Source organism: Cavia porcellus, unplaced genomic scaffold (assembly GCF_034190915.1).
Source record: "Cavia porcellus strain 051 isolate PalLab524CR breed Dunkin Hartley unplaced genomic scaffold, mCavPor4.1 scaffold_21, whole genome shotgun sequence".
NCBI classification, from domain to species: domain Eukaryota; kingdom Metazoa; phylum Chordata; class Mammalia; order Rodentia; family Caviidae; genus Cavia; species Cavia porcellus.
Window position 1 is genome coordinate 38,454,908 of NW_026947504.1, and position 15,217 is coordinate 38,470,124.

Below are 15,217 nucleotides of genomic sequence, written 5' to 3' on the forward strand. Positions count from 1 at the left end.
ATGATACTTGATTGGGGCAATAAATGACCACATTACTAATTTAAATATTTGCTGTACTATCCATACTTTTAATCATCAATTTTGAGTGTCCTCATTCTTCTTATAAAAAATTACCATATATTAGGTGTTACATCTAGTATATCTCGTTTCTATAAGTACACGCTGTGATGATCATACAACCGACAAAATTTTCTGATAGTGCATTTCTCAGAACACAGCCTATCAGCATGGCATGACCATACCTGCACTTCTCTTTAGGAACTTTTAATTCTTCTCTGCAAGTTTACAGTACCATCGTGTTCAAAAATGTGTTAATTATCACAGAACATTCTTTTCCTAAGCATTCAGCTTTTAGGAAAATCCAGTTAGTCATTAAAAATCCATAATGAGGTCTGTTTTCCATGTTATTTTAGGTCTCTTAAGAAAAACAAAATTCACAGTCTTCCAGATAAAGTGTTCATCAAATACACAGAACTTAAAAAGATGTAAGTAGCTATTAATAATGTATTTATGGGAAAACTCTTGTGATGTGTTAGAATGTTTTCGATCTAAAATTAAAACAGAAAGTTTTATCTGCATCAGTAAATTTATGTTTTTTAAAGCATTTAAACCATTTAAAAATATGTTATCTTTCCATTTCATAATTTGAAGTAGCTGAACCGATTTTATTTAAACTTTTTCAGAGAGTAAATGTGGGAGTGAGATAAAAATATCTCAATAGAAAAATACATGGTTCCATGTTTTTCCTTAAGTTTTTTAGTTTTTGCAGATTCAGAGGCACTCTATGTAATTTGTAATTTAGAAAGCTTAGAAAAGAATAACCGGATCACTTAAAACACATAATGATAAGACACAGACTGCCTCCCAACGTAATCAGTACAAAACCACAGTAATAGCTCAGTCAGGCTTATCAGCACTTCTGAAGAAAGAAAAAGTAGTTAAGTAGTACATTAGCAGCAAATAAGAAGTGATATTTCAGCACCATTCAAGGAAGATAACCCTGATCTGGGAAATATAATCTGTAGAGATGGGCTCTATTAGACAGCAGGCATGAAATCAATCTCCACCATAATTTTCCTGAGCTCTTTTAATACTATCCATATGCTCTTGCTTCGGTTTTCCTTGCCAAGCAACTTTATGACGACCCAGTTAACTTACCTTCCTTATAATGACATATTTGAAAAGTTGCATAAGATACAGAATGACAATATTGCTGTCAGTGGAGTGAGATATCTCCTATTCATGTTAGCAAATTGAAACTGTACAGATTCAGTGTATACAGTACCCAGTGAGGCTCCATCTGCCATGAGTACCATTAGTTTAGACAACAGTACCAGCAAAACAATGACACACGTATGTTGGAAGGCCCTTCCCATTATCACCGTCTTATGATTTTATCCATCAGCATACAGCATAAAAGTTTCCAGAACTGTAAAATTTGTTTAAAATCCAGGCACAAAAGTGATCTTAGTCTTATTGGTTACTCTGCAAACATACGTGGGTGGAAAACATCACTGTGTTTATCAGCTTTTCATCACTCTGACAAGTAGCTGAGAAAATCAATTGAGCCTCAACTTAAATTTATCAAGTTAAGCTTGATAAGTTTGACCCATTATTGAGATTAGTGCCCTTCTAATTCAATCTCTAATCTCCATCTCTGCACACTGTTGTATCAGGGATTAAGCCATCGATACTGTTTATGAGTCTTTGGGAGACACATATTTAAACTGTATTCCACCAATATTCTATATTCCGCATTCCATATTCATTAACTCCCTCACACAAGAAAGGAAGTCACTGAAGGAACTCTACTGGATAGGATCTTGGGTGAGCATCAGTAATCTTACCAGCTTTGATTATTGCCTCTGTGAGCCCTAGCTGCTCTCAGTGCCTCCTGCTCCACCTGAGAGCGAGTGGTAAGCTGTCCTTGTCCCACTGGAGTGGTTACATATTAGCACTGGGCTTCCAGACTCTTCTAGAGAAGAAATCCTAAGCACAGTGACTCTAGTTTTCCTGGAAATTCTTAAAATCATAGCATGTTCATTCTTTGAATCAATATTGTTCTTGTACTTCTAGAATAATACTAAAGGGAGAAAAAAGCCAAATAGCAGTAGCATAAAGGATTCCTGTTTTAGAGTGGCTGCTTAAATTCTATGTTCACTTTCCATCACTGCAACAAATACCCGAAATAATAAGGTCTTAAAAGTTTACTTTGGTTCATGGTTCTTGAGCCTCAGTTGCTTTGGGCTTTTGATGAGGGTGGTGCATAGTGGCAAGCTGTACAGGGAGCAGCAAAGGGCCTCACCCCTGCCCAAGAACAAAGCAGAATGAGGCAAAGGATGAAACGGGGTCCTGCCACCCCCTTCAAGGGCACAACTCCCCACACCCCTGAGTGACCTGAAGACCTCCCACTGTGCCCTGCCTCTCCAAAAGTTTCCACCAGTGCCTCGTAGAGTCGAGCTGAGGGCCAAGCCCTAACACTTGGGATTTGAGGGATATTTAGGATCCAGACTATAGCAAAATGTGTCATCTAGTACCATAGAAGTGGTACACATTTCTAATTAGATCTTATACACATGGTAATTAAAGTCTGCAATGGTTAGCTCACTCATCTAAGACCTACAATCAGATTGTGGAAGGGTCAGAATTAGAGCCCAGTTCATCTCATGTTCAAGGAACTGTGTTTGGTTTTGTTGTTTTTGTTTGTTTTGTTTGGGGGGTTTATTTTGGTTTTTGTTGTTTTCTGTTTTTTGTTTTCTGTTGTATAGGATATTGAACCCAGGACCTTCTCCCTGAGCTACCTCCTGTCCCTTTTCTTATTTTTATTTTTATAAGATCTACCTAAATCACTAAATTGCCAAGGCTGGGTTCAAACTTGTGATCCTCATGCCTCAGCCTCCAGCAATGCTCATTTTATCAAAATTGTAAACCAGGTGGGGTAACACAGGCCTTATAACTCAAGCATTCTGGGACTGCACTACAAGCAAATGTTTAATTCTGCTTTGTCCAAGAAAATATCACTACCACACCCCAACCTGAGTATCACCCACCAGGGTCTCTCTCCATGCAAGCTATTGTTTGATGCTTTCAAGGCAACTTGATTCTCTCACAGAAAAAAGATTACGAGACACACATCTATACCACTAATTTAGTATCTGTTATTTACAAAAATGTAGCACCAAGAATAAATCACAGTCCTTTACATTTAAATAATCACTTTTTAAAGTTGACAAAGACTATCAGTATTTGGAATTTTTGTCTGGGCTTTGACTTTCAAAGTCAGAGGGATAGAACAGAAATGAGGAGCCCACTCTGGCAGAAGAGAGGCTGTTTGCCCAAAGTTAACAGCTGACTGGAACCTTGGGAAGGTTGGCCACGTGGTCCAGTGTCGATATTGTTACCACCAACAAAACCACCCAGTAGCTAAACTTTGATTTGAAAGTAACTCAAATTCTTTACAAGCATGACTCAAACATCCTGAAGCAGCCTGGGGTCCTTAAGTGGCCTTTTCTCCACATCCCCTTCTCCTCACTTTTCAACTCATCCTTCCTCATTCTCCCAGAAAAATTTATTCAAGTCCTACTCCCACTCTATATCTTCTTATCCTACCATTATTCCCAATTTTTCCTAATTCTGCTCACAGTAGCCCAAATAACCAACATCGGAAAAGCCAAACAATTCCCAGGAAGTAGAAAAAGATCAACAAGAGCAGACAGCTCTCTTCCTAGCAGATAGCAAGAGAGCAGGAACTTATAATACCTCATGTTCATTCATTCTTTCAAGAAATATTTATGGACATGCAAAAGTGTGAGGCACCAAGGAAATGGCAGTAAACAATTGGTGTGAAAAATCCTCTGCTTGTAAAGGTTGAATTCTAAAAGAGAAAGGAAGTCAATAAACAAAAACATAACTTTCATGTGTGGGGCTGTGGGTATTGAGCTGTGGTAGATTTGGGAGCATATACAAGACTCAGGTTCAATCTCCAGCAGTGCAAATTTTTTAAAAGTATGTAGATGTTTAGATGGTGATTAGGGTGGTGGAGAAAAGTGAACTAGGAGGAGGATTAGAAAGTATTGGACAAATGAAATTTCAAACACTATGCTAATAAATTTTGTCCACATTACTAATGCCCAAGTTATCTCTAAAGTTTCCCATCATTCCTACGTTTATTCCCATGAAACTGTTTAAAAACATTTAATCAGGGTCCTACCTAACTCTATAGTATTTAAAGCTAGTTGCCACTCCCACACACTCCCTATCACAAATTTCTTCTCCAGAAATTCTTTGTTCCTTCCAATTCTTTCCCAGAGAACATGGTTTCAAATGTGCTCATCCTTCTGCCCACACTAGTCTGTATAATCTTCCCATCTTTTCCTTTATGTGTGATATCTGCAGTAAACATAATATCACCGTCGTGACATGACTGGGAAAGCAGGTCAGATCTAGCCTCTCTTTCCTTCTGAACTCTATGGCCTAAGGTCATTGCTCTTCGGTGAGTACTGACACCTTCATTTATAGCAATCTTGCCTCTACAATTCTTATTCCCACATCATTTGTATCACTGCTAAATGATGTACTCATTCCTGTGCTTGCATACCTAGCCCTTGAGAAGTACCTGTGGATCCTTAAATGTATTCCCAATCAATTCCCTGTTAGGTTCAGTATTTGTTACTAAGTGGTAAAGATCTTTCTGAATAATCCAATATATTCACTACTCCCCCTAGAGTTCTCCAATCTATAAACAAGATGAGTCATATTTACCCAAGTCATGAAATAAAACATTAAAGAAGGCAACAGCACCAAATTGTTTTTCCATGTTCCTTCATCATGTGAGATACGAATTATCTGACTGTCTTGTCCTTTAAAAAGTCATAAACCATTTGATGACTAGACAGAAACAAGAGGTGGTTGAGCACGTGCTAGGGAGGTCATTGAAACAGCGCTGCAGGGATCAGACCCTTTGTCTGGCCATCTTTCAGAAAAATTGAAGTTAATCAATATGCACTGTTTCCTGCGAACCACCCTGTTCACTTTCTCTTTGAGATGTTCCCAAGGCAGCATTGTCAAGCCTGCTCTACAAGCTCAGCATACTCATATGGAGCCTGCTTCTTCCCTTTTTGGAAAATCAGTACAATATTAATCATCTTTAAAGTCCCAGCTACTCCGATTCTCTCCAGATTCCTCAGTAACTGATGATGAGTTGATAGTCCCATTTATTAGTGTTTCTTAATGTCTTGGATAAACTGCAAGCCAGAGAGATTTATTTCATTTTGATCAACACATTAAACTTTCACTGTCCCTGCCTTATATCCTTTCAGCTCACTTCAATCCCAAAACTATCTTCTTTGAGAAGACAGGAAGAAAGGTGAAATTAGGAAATAAGCATTTGTTTACCTACATTATTATGCAAAACTTTTAGGGATCAAGTGCCCAAAATGATCCCCAAGCCCCTTATTTATTGCAAAACACCATCACTGCAATTAAACCTAAATCCTGAGGTTTTAGTTTAGAAAAATCAACTCTAACATTTTTTTGTCTTGAAAGAAAAGACACAATAACATGCATGCTATAGCTGCCCACCACTGTGGCCCTTACTATCTTGCAATATTGTGAAATAAATCCAAGAGGCAAACCTGGACTTCTCTTTAACATGTTCTCGCTTTAACAGACAGTATAATTAGAAGTACATGTTTATTGCCAACTATTTCAGTACTAGGGATTGAACCCAGAGCCTTAACACTCACCTACATTCCCAACCCTTTGTTAATGTTTATTTTGAGACAGAGTCACCCTAAGTCACTAAAGTACCCAGGTTGAGCTCAAAATTTTGATCCTCCTGCCTCAGCTTCCTAGATCATGAGATTACATTAGTGTACCTCCACACCCCACTGCTCATAGTATCCTTGGCTTTCTGATTTTTTAATATGATGTGGGTCATATTTGTGAAACTCTTATATGTTTGTGACTTTGCATAATTGTGACAAACTACCTAAGAGGAAACAATTTAAAGGAGGAAAGATATATTTTGGCTCACGGCTTTATTATTTCTGGGTGTATGGTAAGAACATCATGGTGGGAAGCACATGGTGAAGTAAAGCTGTTCTGCTCATGAAAGACAGGAAGAACAGGAAAAGAGAGAGACAGTGATGGAGAGATAGAGACCAGAGGTCAGATAGTCTTCAAGAGCATACCCACAAGGATGTACTTCCTCCAACAAGGCCCCACCTCCAAAGTTTCCACCACTTCCCAATAACTCATTAAATTATGAATCTATCACTAGATAAATCCACTCATGATATTAGAGTCCTCACGACTCACAAAGCTCTGCACACCTTTCCAGTAGTGATTAGTCCTTCGATACATGAGCCTTTAGGGGGCATTTCAGATCTAAGCTATAACACTTTGCTCTCATCTTCGAGGAGCTGCACTTTGATCAGGGCCCCATACCTGCTCTCTGAGCTGGATGTCTTCCGGATTCTGCCATCACACATGCACCTGTGCCTCACCTCCTCTGGAGCACATGCAATAGCATATGCAGGATGGATCTAGTGAGGATCAGTGAGCATTGTCCATGAATGCTGAGTGGATTCAACATGCAGGACTCTTCCTTATGGGGAGAGCACAGAAACAAACAGAAACACTCAAAGAACATTGGGAATGCACAAAAGATTTCCCACTGAAGATGATACAGCATAGTTTGAAGAGGTTGTTGCATTAGACTTGTAGGGACTTTGAATGCCAGCAGTAGAATCTGGATGTCGTTTGGTTTGAACAGAGAAAGATATGCAAAAAGTTTGTATTTTAAACTGCACAGTGCTACTAAATTAATCTGCACTTTTAAATTGTTTAGGATTTACCCTAAGAGATCACAAAATTTAATGGCAAGTGAGAATTCAGGCTCAAATGCTGTAAATCTTCACAGTGGATTGAGGTTGAGTTTCCCAATGAGGCACTGGGAAAAATTAATTCCTAGATCAAAATTTAGTTTCAATTGCAAAATGAATAGTTATTGCTCATACTATTTATCTGTTTTCTTTTTTTTTTTTAATTTTATTTAAGAGGAAAAAGAGAAAAACACAAAACAAAACAAAGCGGTGTAAGGGTACACGTAATACAGAACTACAAAAAAAAAAAAAAACATAATAGTAAGGAATCACCTGCTAATAGATTACATATTATCATCTTGGAAATAGTTGCTCAAATCACAGTATCAAAGAATACAAAGTGGACATTCAAACAGAGAGACTGCAAACAGCTGTGTTCAATGATCCAAAAACATTAATATAGTCAGCTATTTAACACCCCTAAACACACTTGCTGTTATATCCGTTAGAGCTCTTTTTTTTCCCCTCTCTTTTTTACAACAAAATTTACACTTTTTGGATTTTATTACTCCTTAGTTCTTATTACTTTTTTGGGGGGAGAGAATAAAGTCAAATATGGAAAACAAAGCTGTCAGTCAAAACCAAGGATAGACATAGCACATGATGTAGAACAGAGTACAAGGTTATCAACAATGGTTATCAAAGTTGTCTCTTGTTTCCTTAAAAAGAATAGTCTATCTCATTATATATTATAAAGTTGGACAAAACAGTAGGGAACAAGACCAATAAAACTTAGGCATTGTAAACATTACAGGACTTCCAAAGGAGACAACAGTCAAACCAGAATGGGCAACTTAGTGAATCTTATTGCCTTCATTTGCATAATCTTTCAAGATGTCAGGACTTTCTAAAGATGAAAGGGAACAGCAGTTTCAGTTGACCTTTCAGAGAAATAAAATACAATTTATGTTATTGACTATAATATCTTATCACCGCTACCATGGAAACCAGCAGCAGTCCTACCACTCATTGTAACAGGAGCCCTCATATATATAAATTAACAATTCCTTATTAAACTGGTCCCTGTTAAATGCAGTCATTGGCAACACAATATAACTTAAGGTATCTGCATGGCTCTGGAGTACAAAACAACACGTTTTAAAATACCCTATGAACACGCATGTTATTAAAGCACTTATTTGCCTTAGTTTTATGTACATAAATTCCTGATGTTTTTCTGAGAAAGTCATGAGAGCTGAAACAGCAGGAATTCATGGACCAGTAAGCTATTCTTAGAAAACACATTCAGTGACGAGTATATTAAATGAGCTCATAGCTCAACCCCAAAGGAATAGAGGGTACCATTTGCCAATTTTTCCTGTTTCAACATTTCCTTCATCTCTCTAAGTTACTGTTTTGCAAAGAGGAAAGTAGACACTGATGTCATAGCTTAAATTTGGTAGCCTACATTTGAGACCTGAGACTTGAGGTTTTAAGTCTTTTTTCAAATCATTCAATGGATAAATAGAAGACAGGAGGCTCTTTATTCTCAAGGAACTTGACTCTTGAATGATGTCAGTGAATCGAGATAATTTATACACATCAGATGAATCATTCCAATTGTTGGTTTTACTCTCTCTTTCCTTTGGCTTCTAAGGCAAAAGTATAAGGTCAAATTCACAACTGCACCTATCTCTTATATAGGAAAAATATTCACTGCACTTTTGAATTAATCATCTTAAATAAAATGTGAACATCACTAGTTCAGTAGTGAATTTTATATTTAAGAGAAACTTCAATATACCTTTAGTGGAATATTATATTCTTTTTCAGTTTTCACTGGCTGTTATAACCTAATTCATGATATTAACTTTCACTGTATCAGTCCCAGGGCTCTGAAAATGCTAAAACAGATATTGATCTGTGTGGGTCCATCCTATTTATAGCATAACCTTAAACCAAAAGCAGAACTTATGCTGCACTGGGAAGCAACTTCCCAGAGATTTGGTGGGGCAAACAGTGAGGTCACATTGAGTGTCAAATTTATTTTGCAGGATTAAAACTGATAGTGTGTGTATCATTATAGATATAGTTGTGTGTGTGTTCTGTAGTATCAGCCTCTTCCACATGGTGGTGCACAAGGAAAATGACCATTTTCATGTAGCAGCTGGACTAAAAGAATGAGTCTGTTGATAACTGGAAACCAGTCTTGGTTTTGTGTGACTATTTTGAGGCCTAAGGAAGTCAATATTTTAGTACTTTTTTTTTGGTACCGGGGATCAAACTCACAACCTTGCACTGGCCAAGCAGGCACTTGTGCCACTGAGCTAAACCCTCAGCCCTATCTTAGTACTTGTGTAACACATTCATGACCCAGAGGCAAAAGCTGGAAAGCATTGTTAGGGAATAACTGTGTTGTAACAAAATGTGAAGTATAGCTAGGTGCCAAATAAGCATATGTTCTGCCAATAGTTTTGCTTTAAAGGATCCTAACAATTAAAACAGTGTTATGTAATATTTTAGGGATCAGTTTAAATCAAAGTAAGACAAATGGAAGCCACACAAAAGACTATGTAGTGATTAGTTACTATAGTTAGTATCACGATTTCCAGCCTCTGAAAGCTTTTAGAAAATATGGATTCAGGAATAACCTCCAATTGTATAACGAGGGCAGGAAATGGAAATTATTTACTTGGATACTTCCAGCAGTGCTATTATTGAACCCAATCTGTATTGTTAAGTTGCCTCAGGGTAAAGTAGATCAGGACTCTGCACGCTGAATGACATACTGGACCCAGCTCAACTGTTGAGAGGACTCCAAGCACCTCACTAACTCATTTTGTGCTTGGTACCTGACATCTTGAATCAGAAAAGAATAACCATCCCACTTTGTTCATAGAAATAGAAGGAAGAGAAAGGAACAGATAAAGGTCAACTCTGCTGCTAAAATAGCAAAGCTCAGCAGGGGTGGGCTGGCCGGGTTCCCACAGCCTGCAGTTCCCAGTCAGAACAAGGGTGCTGCGTGATTCCAGCTTTCAGATCCACCCCAAACACATCACCACAGAGCTCAGTACTACAAAGCAGAGGTGCTTGATCTCCCCACACAGGTGCTATTGGAGTGACCCCCTTTGGCTTGCTTCTTAGATGTCTCTCACTGGCATCACATCTACACCCAAACAAGTGACCAGGGCTTGCAGAATCCCACAAATGGTCTTCAAATGGAGAAAGTGAGCCACATTCAAAAACCAAACAAAGTTGATAAACTACAGTCACTTTGCTCTTTTATTCCTTTCAGATTTCTTCAGCATAATTGCATTAGACACATATCCAGGAAAGCATTTTTTGGATTATACAATCTGCAAATACTGTGAGTAATTTCTCTGGGATTATAATATGGGTATGAATTTAAGAAAAGCCTGAAGGATTCTTTTCAAGGCTTGACTTGGTTATAGAGAGATAGGAGGGATGGAATATCTCACAGTACTTATATTAATTATGCAGAGTCCAGCTTCTCCCAGAAGATACATCTATCAGCTTCACATCACTTTCTCTGTCTTGAGCAATTTCCACAATAGTTTAGCATTTTTTTTCTAATTTTTCTAACTTACTATATACTTTTTAAAAATATCAGATTATTAACGATGGGACCAAAAAAGAACAAAGGCAAAAAGTGCCTTACACAATTAGTTACTATCCCCCTGATATGCTATCCCAAAGCATTGTTTCTGGCCATTTCCCTTGCCTCAGCTATGGTTTTGCACACACTGAGTATGTTGCTATCGGTAACTCCTAGTAAGTCCTCAATGCTTCCCCTCTGCACAGCCAGCAGAAAGCTCTCAGAAGCAGAAGTCCCTACTTCCTAATCATCATCAGTGGGCTATCGTATGATTACAGGGAACTAAAATAGAGTATTAAGTTTGCCTAATTAACTCACCCGTGCTATTTGTAGATATCTCAACCACAACAGCATTACAACTCTCAGACCTGGAATATTCAAAGACTTACATCAGCTAACTTGGCTGTAAGTATGCTAGTATTCACTTCCCCCATAAACATTCATAGACTTCATGTTCAATGTATCAGTTCCTCTTCGCATTGCTGAGACAAAAGAACCAACTCTCAAAATTAAGGAAGGAAAGGTTTGTTTAGCTCACTGTATGTAGAGGTTTCAGGCTGGCTCCAAGGAAAGACGGCTTGGCAGAGGAGAACACTTCATGACAGGCAGTCAGTAGTAAAGAAACAAGGGACCTTAACAGCATCTTTCTGCCCCTTTTGTATTGAATCTAAGCTGCTGGGATTAGGGCAATGCCAAACCAATCAGCAGACTGATTTAGTAGTGACACTAACTTAATCCCAGCATCTCACATTCTAGATCCAGCCACCTCTGAAAAAGCCCATCTATGAGCACATGAGGCTTTAGGGAGGACATCTAGACACAAACCATGACATCCAGAGAGCTTTTACTTTGGGATGTATCCTGTTTATTATATTTATGTTTCCAGTTTTCATAAACTGAAGCACTGTACCCAAACAAATTAGACAGTGGCATGTCAAGTATTAGCTATTTGAAAAGGGAGCTGATCACGCTTTTTCAGGGGGCCTTCTGCACCCAGTGTTAGGGACACAAAGCAACTGGCCATTCACCCAGGGTTTGCCAAGAACAAAATCCCTCAATTTCAATGGTATTGTGGATATTTTGACCTATATAATCCTTTGTTCAGACGAGGCTGAGAGAATAGCATGCCCTGTGCATTTTTGGGTATTTAGTATCATTTTTGCCCTCTACTAATTAGAAACTAGTAATATATACCTTTCCTGAAGCGTCGTGATAAAACAATGTCTCTGGGCATTGCCAGTGTCCCCTGGGAGGAAAAATTGCCCTTCATTGGAAGCCACTCATCTAAAAAAATAATTAAATTAAAGATGTGTTCTGATTCCCAGAGCAGCCAGAGAAAAGTCAGAAAATATGATAACTCGTGGCACCTCACCACTTTCCAGGTTGGGTGAGCCACAGCTCCATCTCCAAGAGTCTCAAATTGTCAACTGTGCTTTCCTGAAATAAACAAAGGGCAATAGAAAGCTATTTGATTTGCTCATTGCCTGCAGGTTAGCCTGGGCCAGTGGGAAAAAGTAGGGCTTTGGCTTTAGACAGATCCTGTGTGTGCCTGGCCCCATGTGTAATCTCCAGGACAACTTTTATAATCACATTCCTCTTTTTTCTTATCTGTAAACTGTAGCTGTACTTCCTTAAAAGAGGGATGGTATGAGAATTAAATCCCCCAGCATACAGTGGCACACTCAGAGCTCCTGGCAGGCAGGAGGTACTCGGTCTGGCTCCCTCCTCCCAATCCCACCTCACAGATGTCTGAGAATAACTGGGAATGGGACCTGGCTTCAAGGCAACCTGGGAGAAGGAAGCCTATTTTGCTAGAGTCTAATTTCATCTACAACGGTATCTTAATGGTTTAAAATGCTGATCTGAATATACAAATGTTTATTCTTTCACCTCCAAAGCTCCTTATGAGTGATTTCACATCCATTCATTCATTTGTACAAAGCTCACTAAATGTATCATTTAAACATCTTGAGGCTGAGGATCCATTTACTGTTTCCTAAGAGTTTAATTTGCAGTCCTTCTTCAGTCTGACAACCAGTAGGTCAAAGCATTTATGGATCCTATATTCAGCCCCCAAGCACAGCTTAGCTAGACCTGGGCATCCCAAGATGAAAGATACACCTAAGTCTTTAAGTCTAGCAGGAGGTGATCAAGGAGAGAGGAAGAAAACTATCTGAATTCTCCTCCCTCCTCCTCCTTCTCGTCCTTCTCCTCTTCCTCCTCTTACCCTCTCCTGCTTCACCCCCTTTACCATCACCACCACCACCAATCAGTCAAGAACCACCTGATACAAGTTGCAGAAATTTGGAGGAAAGCAATGATCTCACCCCCAGGGGAAGCAAAAACTTTCAGGGAGGGGAAGCCTGGCCACATAAGGAAAGACCCTGGTCAGGTGTTAGAGGAGACGGGACAGGCTTGGGCCTTTCATTTTTTTCCTGGTGCTATTTCAAAAGCATCTCTAACACTGGAAATGTTTCTGATGTGTTTTGTCAGAATTCTAGATGACAATCCAATAACCAGGATTTCACAGCAATTGTTTACTGGATTAAATTCTTTGTTTTTCCTGTAAGTATTCATCTCCCTTCAATACATCTGTCTACGAGTTGCAGTGACATCTAACCCTAGCATGCAGGAAAAGCTTCAAAAATATATCAAACCCACTAAAATCTTTATTAGTCCTTCCCTGTATTTCTAGCAACAGTTTCTATTGCTATTTCCTGGCCGTGGCTCAAAGGGAGCAGCTGTCCAGATAATAATGTATGTTTTAAGCCTAGAAGTTGATTTTTTAACCCCTTTAAATTACTGAAGTCCTAAGACATGTTTTTATTTGCAGCGGTTAGCCAAAACTCATTTTTATATTCTATTCATTTTTATATCTTAACTACATTTAAATCTCCCAGGAGCTTAGCTCCAGCTCCATTTTTTAAAATTTTATTTAAAAAAAAAAAAAAAAGCAAAACAAAACAGTAAAAGGGTACTGAATACAGAATTTCAAAAAAAATAAACAGTGAGAAATCACTAGTTAATAGATTACATATTGTCATCTTAGAAATAGTTGTTCAAGTTACAAAATTAAAGCATACAAAGAGAACATTCAAACAGTGAGACTGCAAACAGTTGTGTTCAATGATCCAACAAAAACTTAGTAATATGGTCATCTATCTTAACACACCTAAACATACTTGCAGTTGTATCCTTTAGAGCACTTTCTTTTCCTCTCTTTTTTACAATAATATTTACACATTTTGGGTTTTATTACTCCCACAGTTCTTATTACTTTTTTTTCCAGCTGCATTTTTAACAGTGGAGACTGCTTTTGGCCATCAGCAGTCATTGAAAATTCCAAAATCTTTGTCCTACAAACAGAGCTGTTCTCATAATTACATTTTCACGGTTTATTAATATACTAGAATGATTTATCAGCAGGAGATTATTATGTTCCTTTACAGCTGATTATACAGCATCATTATTTTTTCATTTGTCAAAAGGGACCACAATATCATAAATTAACCGTGCAGCTTAGCATGCTCATGGGTTGTTTTCTTTCCCCAAATTCCCCCGTCTGTCACTTCTTAGATTTAATGCGGTTTCCAATATAGCCCTTTAATGTTATAAATGATTAATGTTTCCCATAAAAAGAACTTTGGGTGTATGGCACTGGAAATAATTGCAAACTTAAAATGGACAAGAAAAATTATCGTGAACTTCAAAATTATTACTTGATATATACTTTTTGTTTTATCTCCTAAAGTTAAACTGTCTAGGGTTTATTCCTAGAATGTATATCATGTTATGCATTTATAGTTTCTTTGACATCTGCTCCCTAGCTCTTGCCTTACACATATTTAAATGCCATTTTGAAAATATAATTATGTATCTATATATACTTCATTTACCATACTAATTTTCTAAGCTGTAATATTGCAAGCTTCTCACTTGTAATACAGTAAAAATATTATTTCCAGAGTAACATATTATTTTGCTTCTAATTAATATTTTCTCTTACAAAGGTCTATGGTTAATAACTACTTAGAGGTCCTCCCCCAGCAGATTTGTGCCCACATGCCTCAACTCAGCTGGATGTGAGTACTCATTTAGGATCTAATTTGGTTTTTGCACAGATTAAGGAATCTAACCATGAAGTTCATTGACAATTACCTTGAAAGTCAATCACTGATTTCTTTTCAAAACCAAAACCTAGCCAGGTTACTTTCCAGCTTAAAAGTCCTCAGAGGAGCCCCAAGGGGAGAGGGTAACGTTCCACCTTCACCCTGAGCACCCAAAGCCTCTCATTTTCCATCCATCATCCGGGTAATCTCTTTTCCTGTCCCTCCCCTTCGTGGCTCTTCTTCCAGATGTACCAAAGTACTCTCCTACAGTCCACCCCGTCAGCACGTACTGATCTTTGAACTTGAAAAGTCTTGCTCCCTTATTCACTGGACTAACTCCAACACTTCCTTCCAAAATCAACTAAAACTTTACCTCCAAGGAACTGGCCCTGGCACTAACCAGTCTCGGTGGCTACTTCTGTATTTCCACTCTATCCCCTACAAAACTCCACCATGACACCATTTTCTGTACCTTCCACCACCTTTCTCAGGACACCTGTCAAAAGTTTGGGTATTTATTTGTCCCCTACTTATGTCATCTATACATTGTTTGGTTACAGAAGCCAATAGTATGATTTCAATAACCCCAGTATTTGGACAATGACATAGTAAGAGCTTAGTAAACTTTTGACAGATGGATATACTAAACCAATTCCACTCCTTGTTAA

The 15,217-nt window shown here is 38.2% G+C and overlaps 1 protein-coding gene across 1 annotated transcript in view; it reads left to right on the top strand.

Moving 5' to 3' along the window:
- Window positions 1-15,217, top strand: part of Rxfp2 (relaxin family peptide receptor 2) — a 63,325-nt gene that overhangs the window by 26,126 nt on the left and 21,982 nt on the right. Inside the window, 6 exon segments of the mRNA XM_063232818.1 lie at window positions 414-485; window positions 10,120-10,191; window positions 10,774-10,845; window positions 12,894-12,915; window positions 12,917-13,005; window positions 14,451-14,522. Of these exon segments, the coding sequence (XP_063088888.1) occupies window positions 414-485; window positions 10,120-10,191; window positions 10,774-10,845; window positions 12,894-12,915; window positions 12,917-13,005; window positions 14,451-14,522 (399 nt within the window).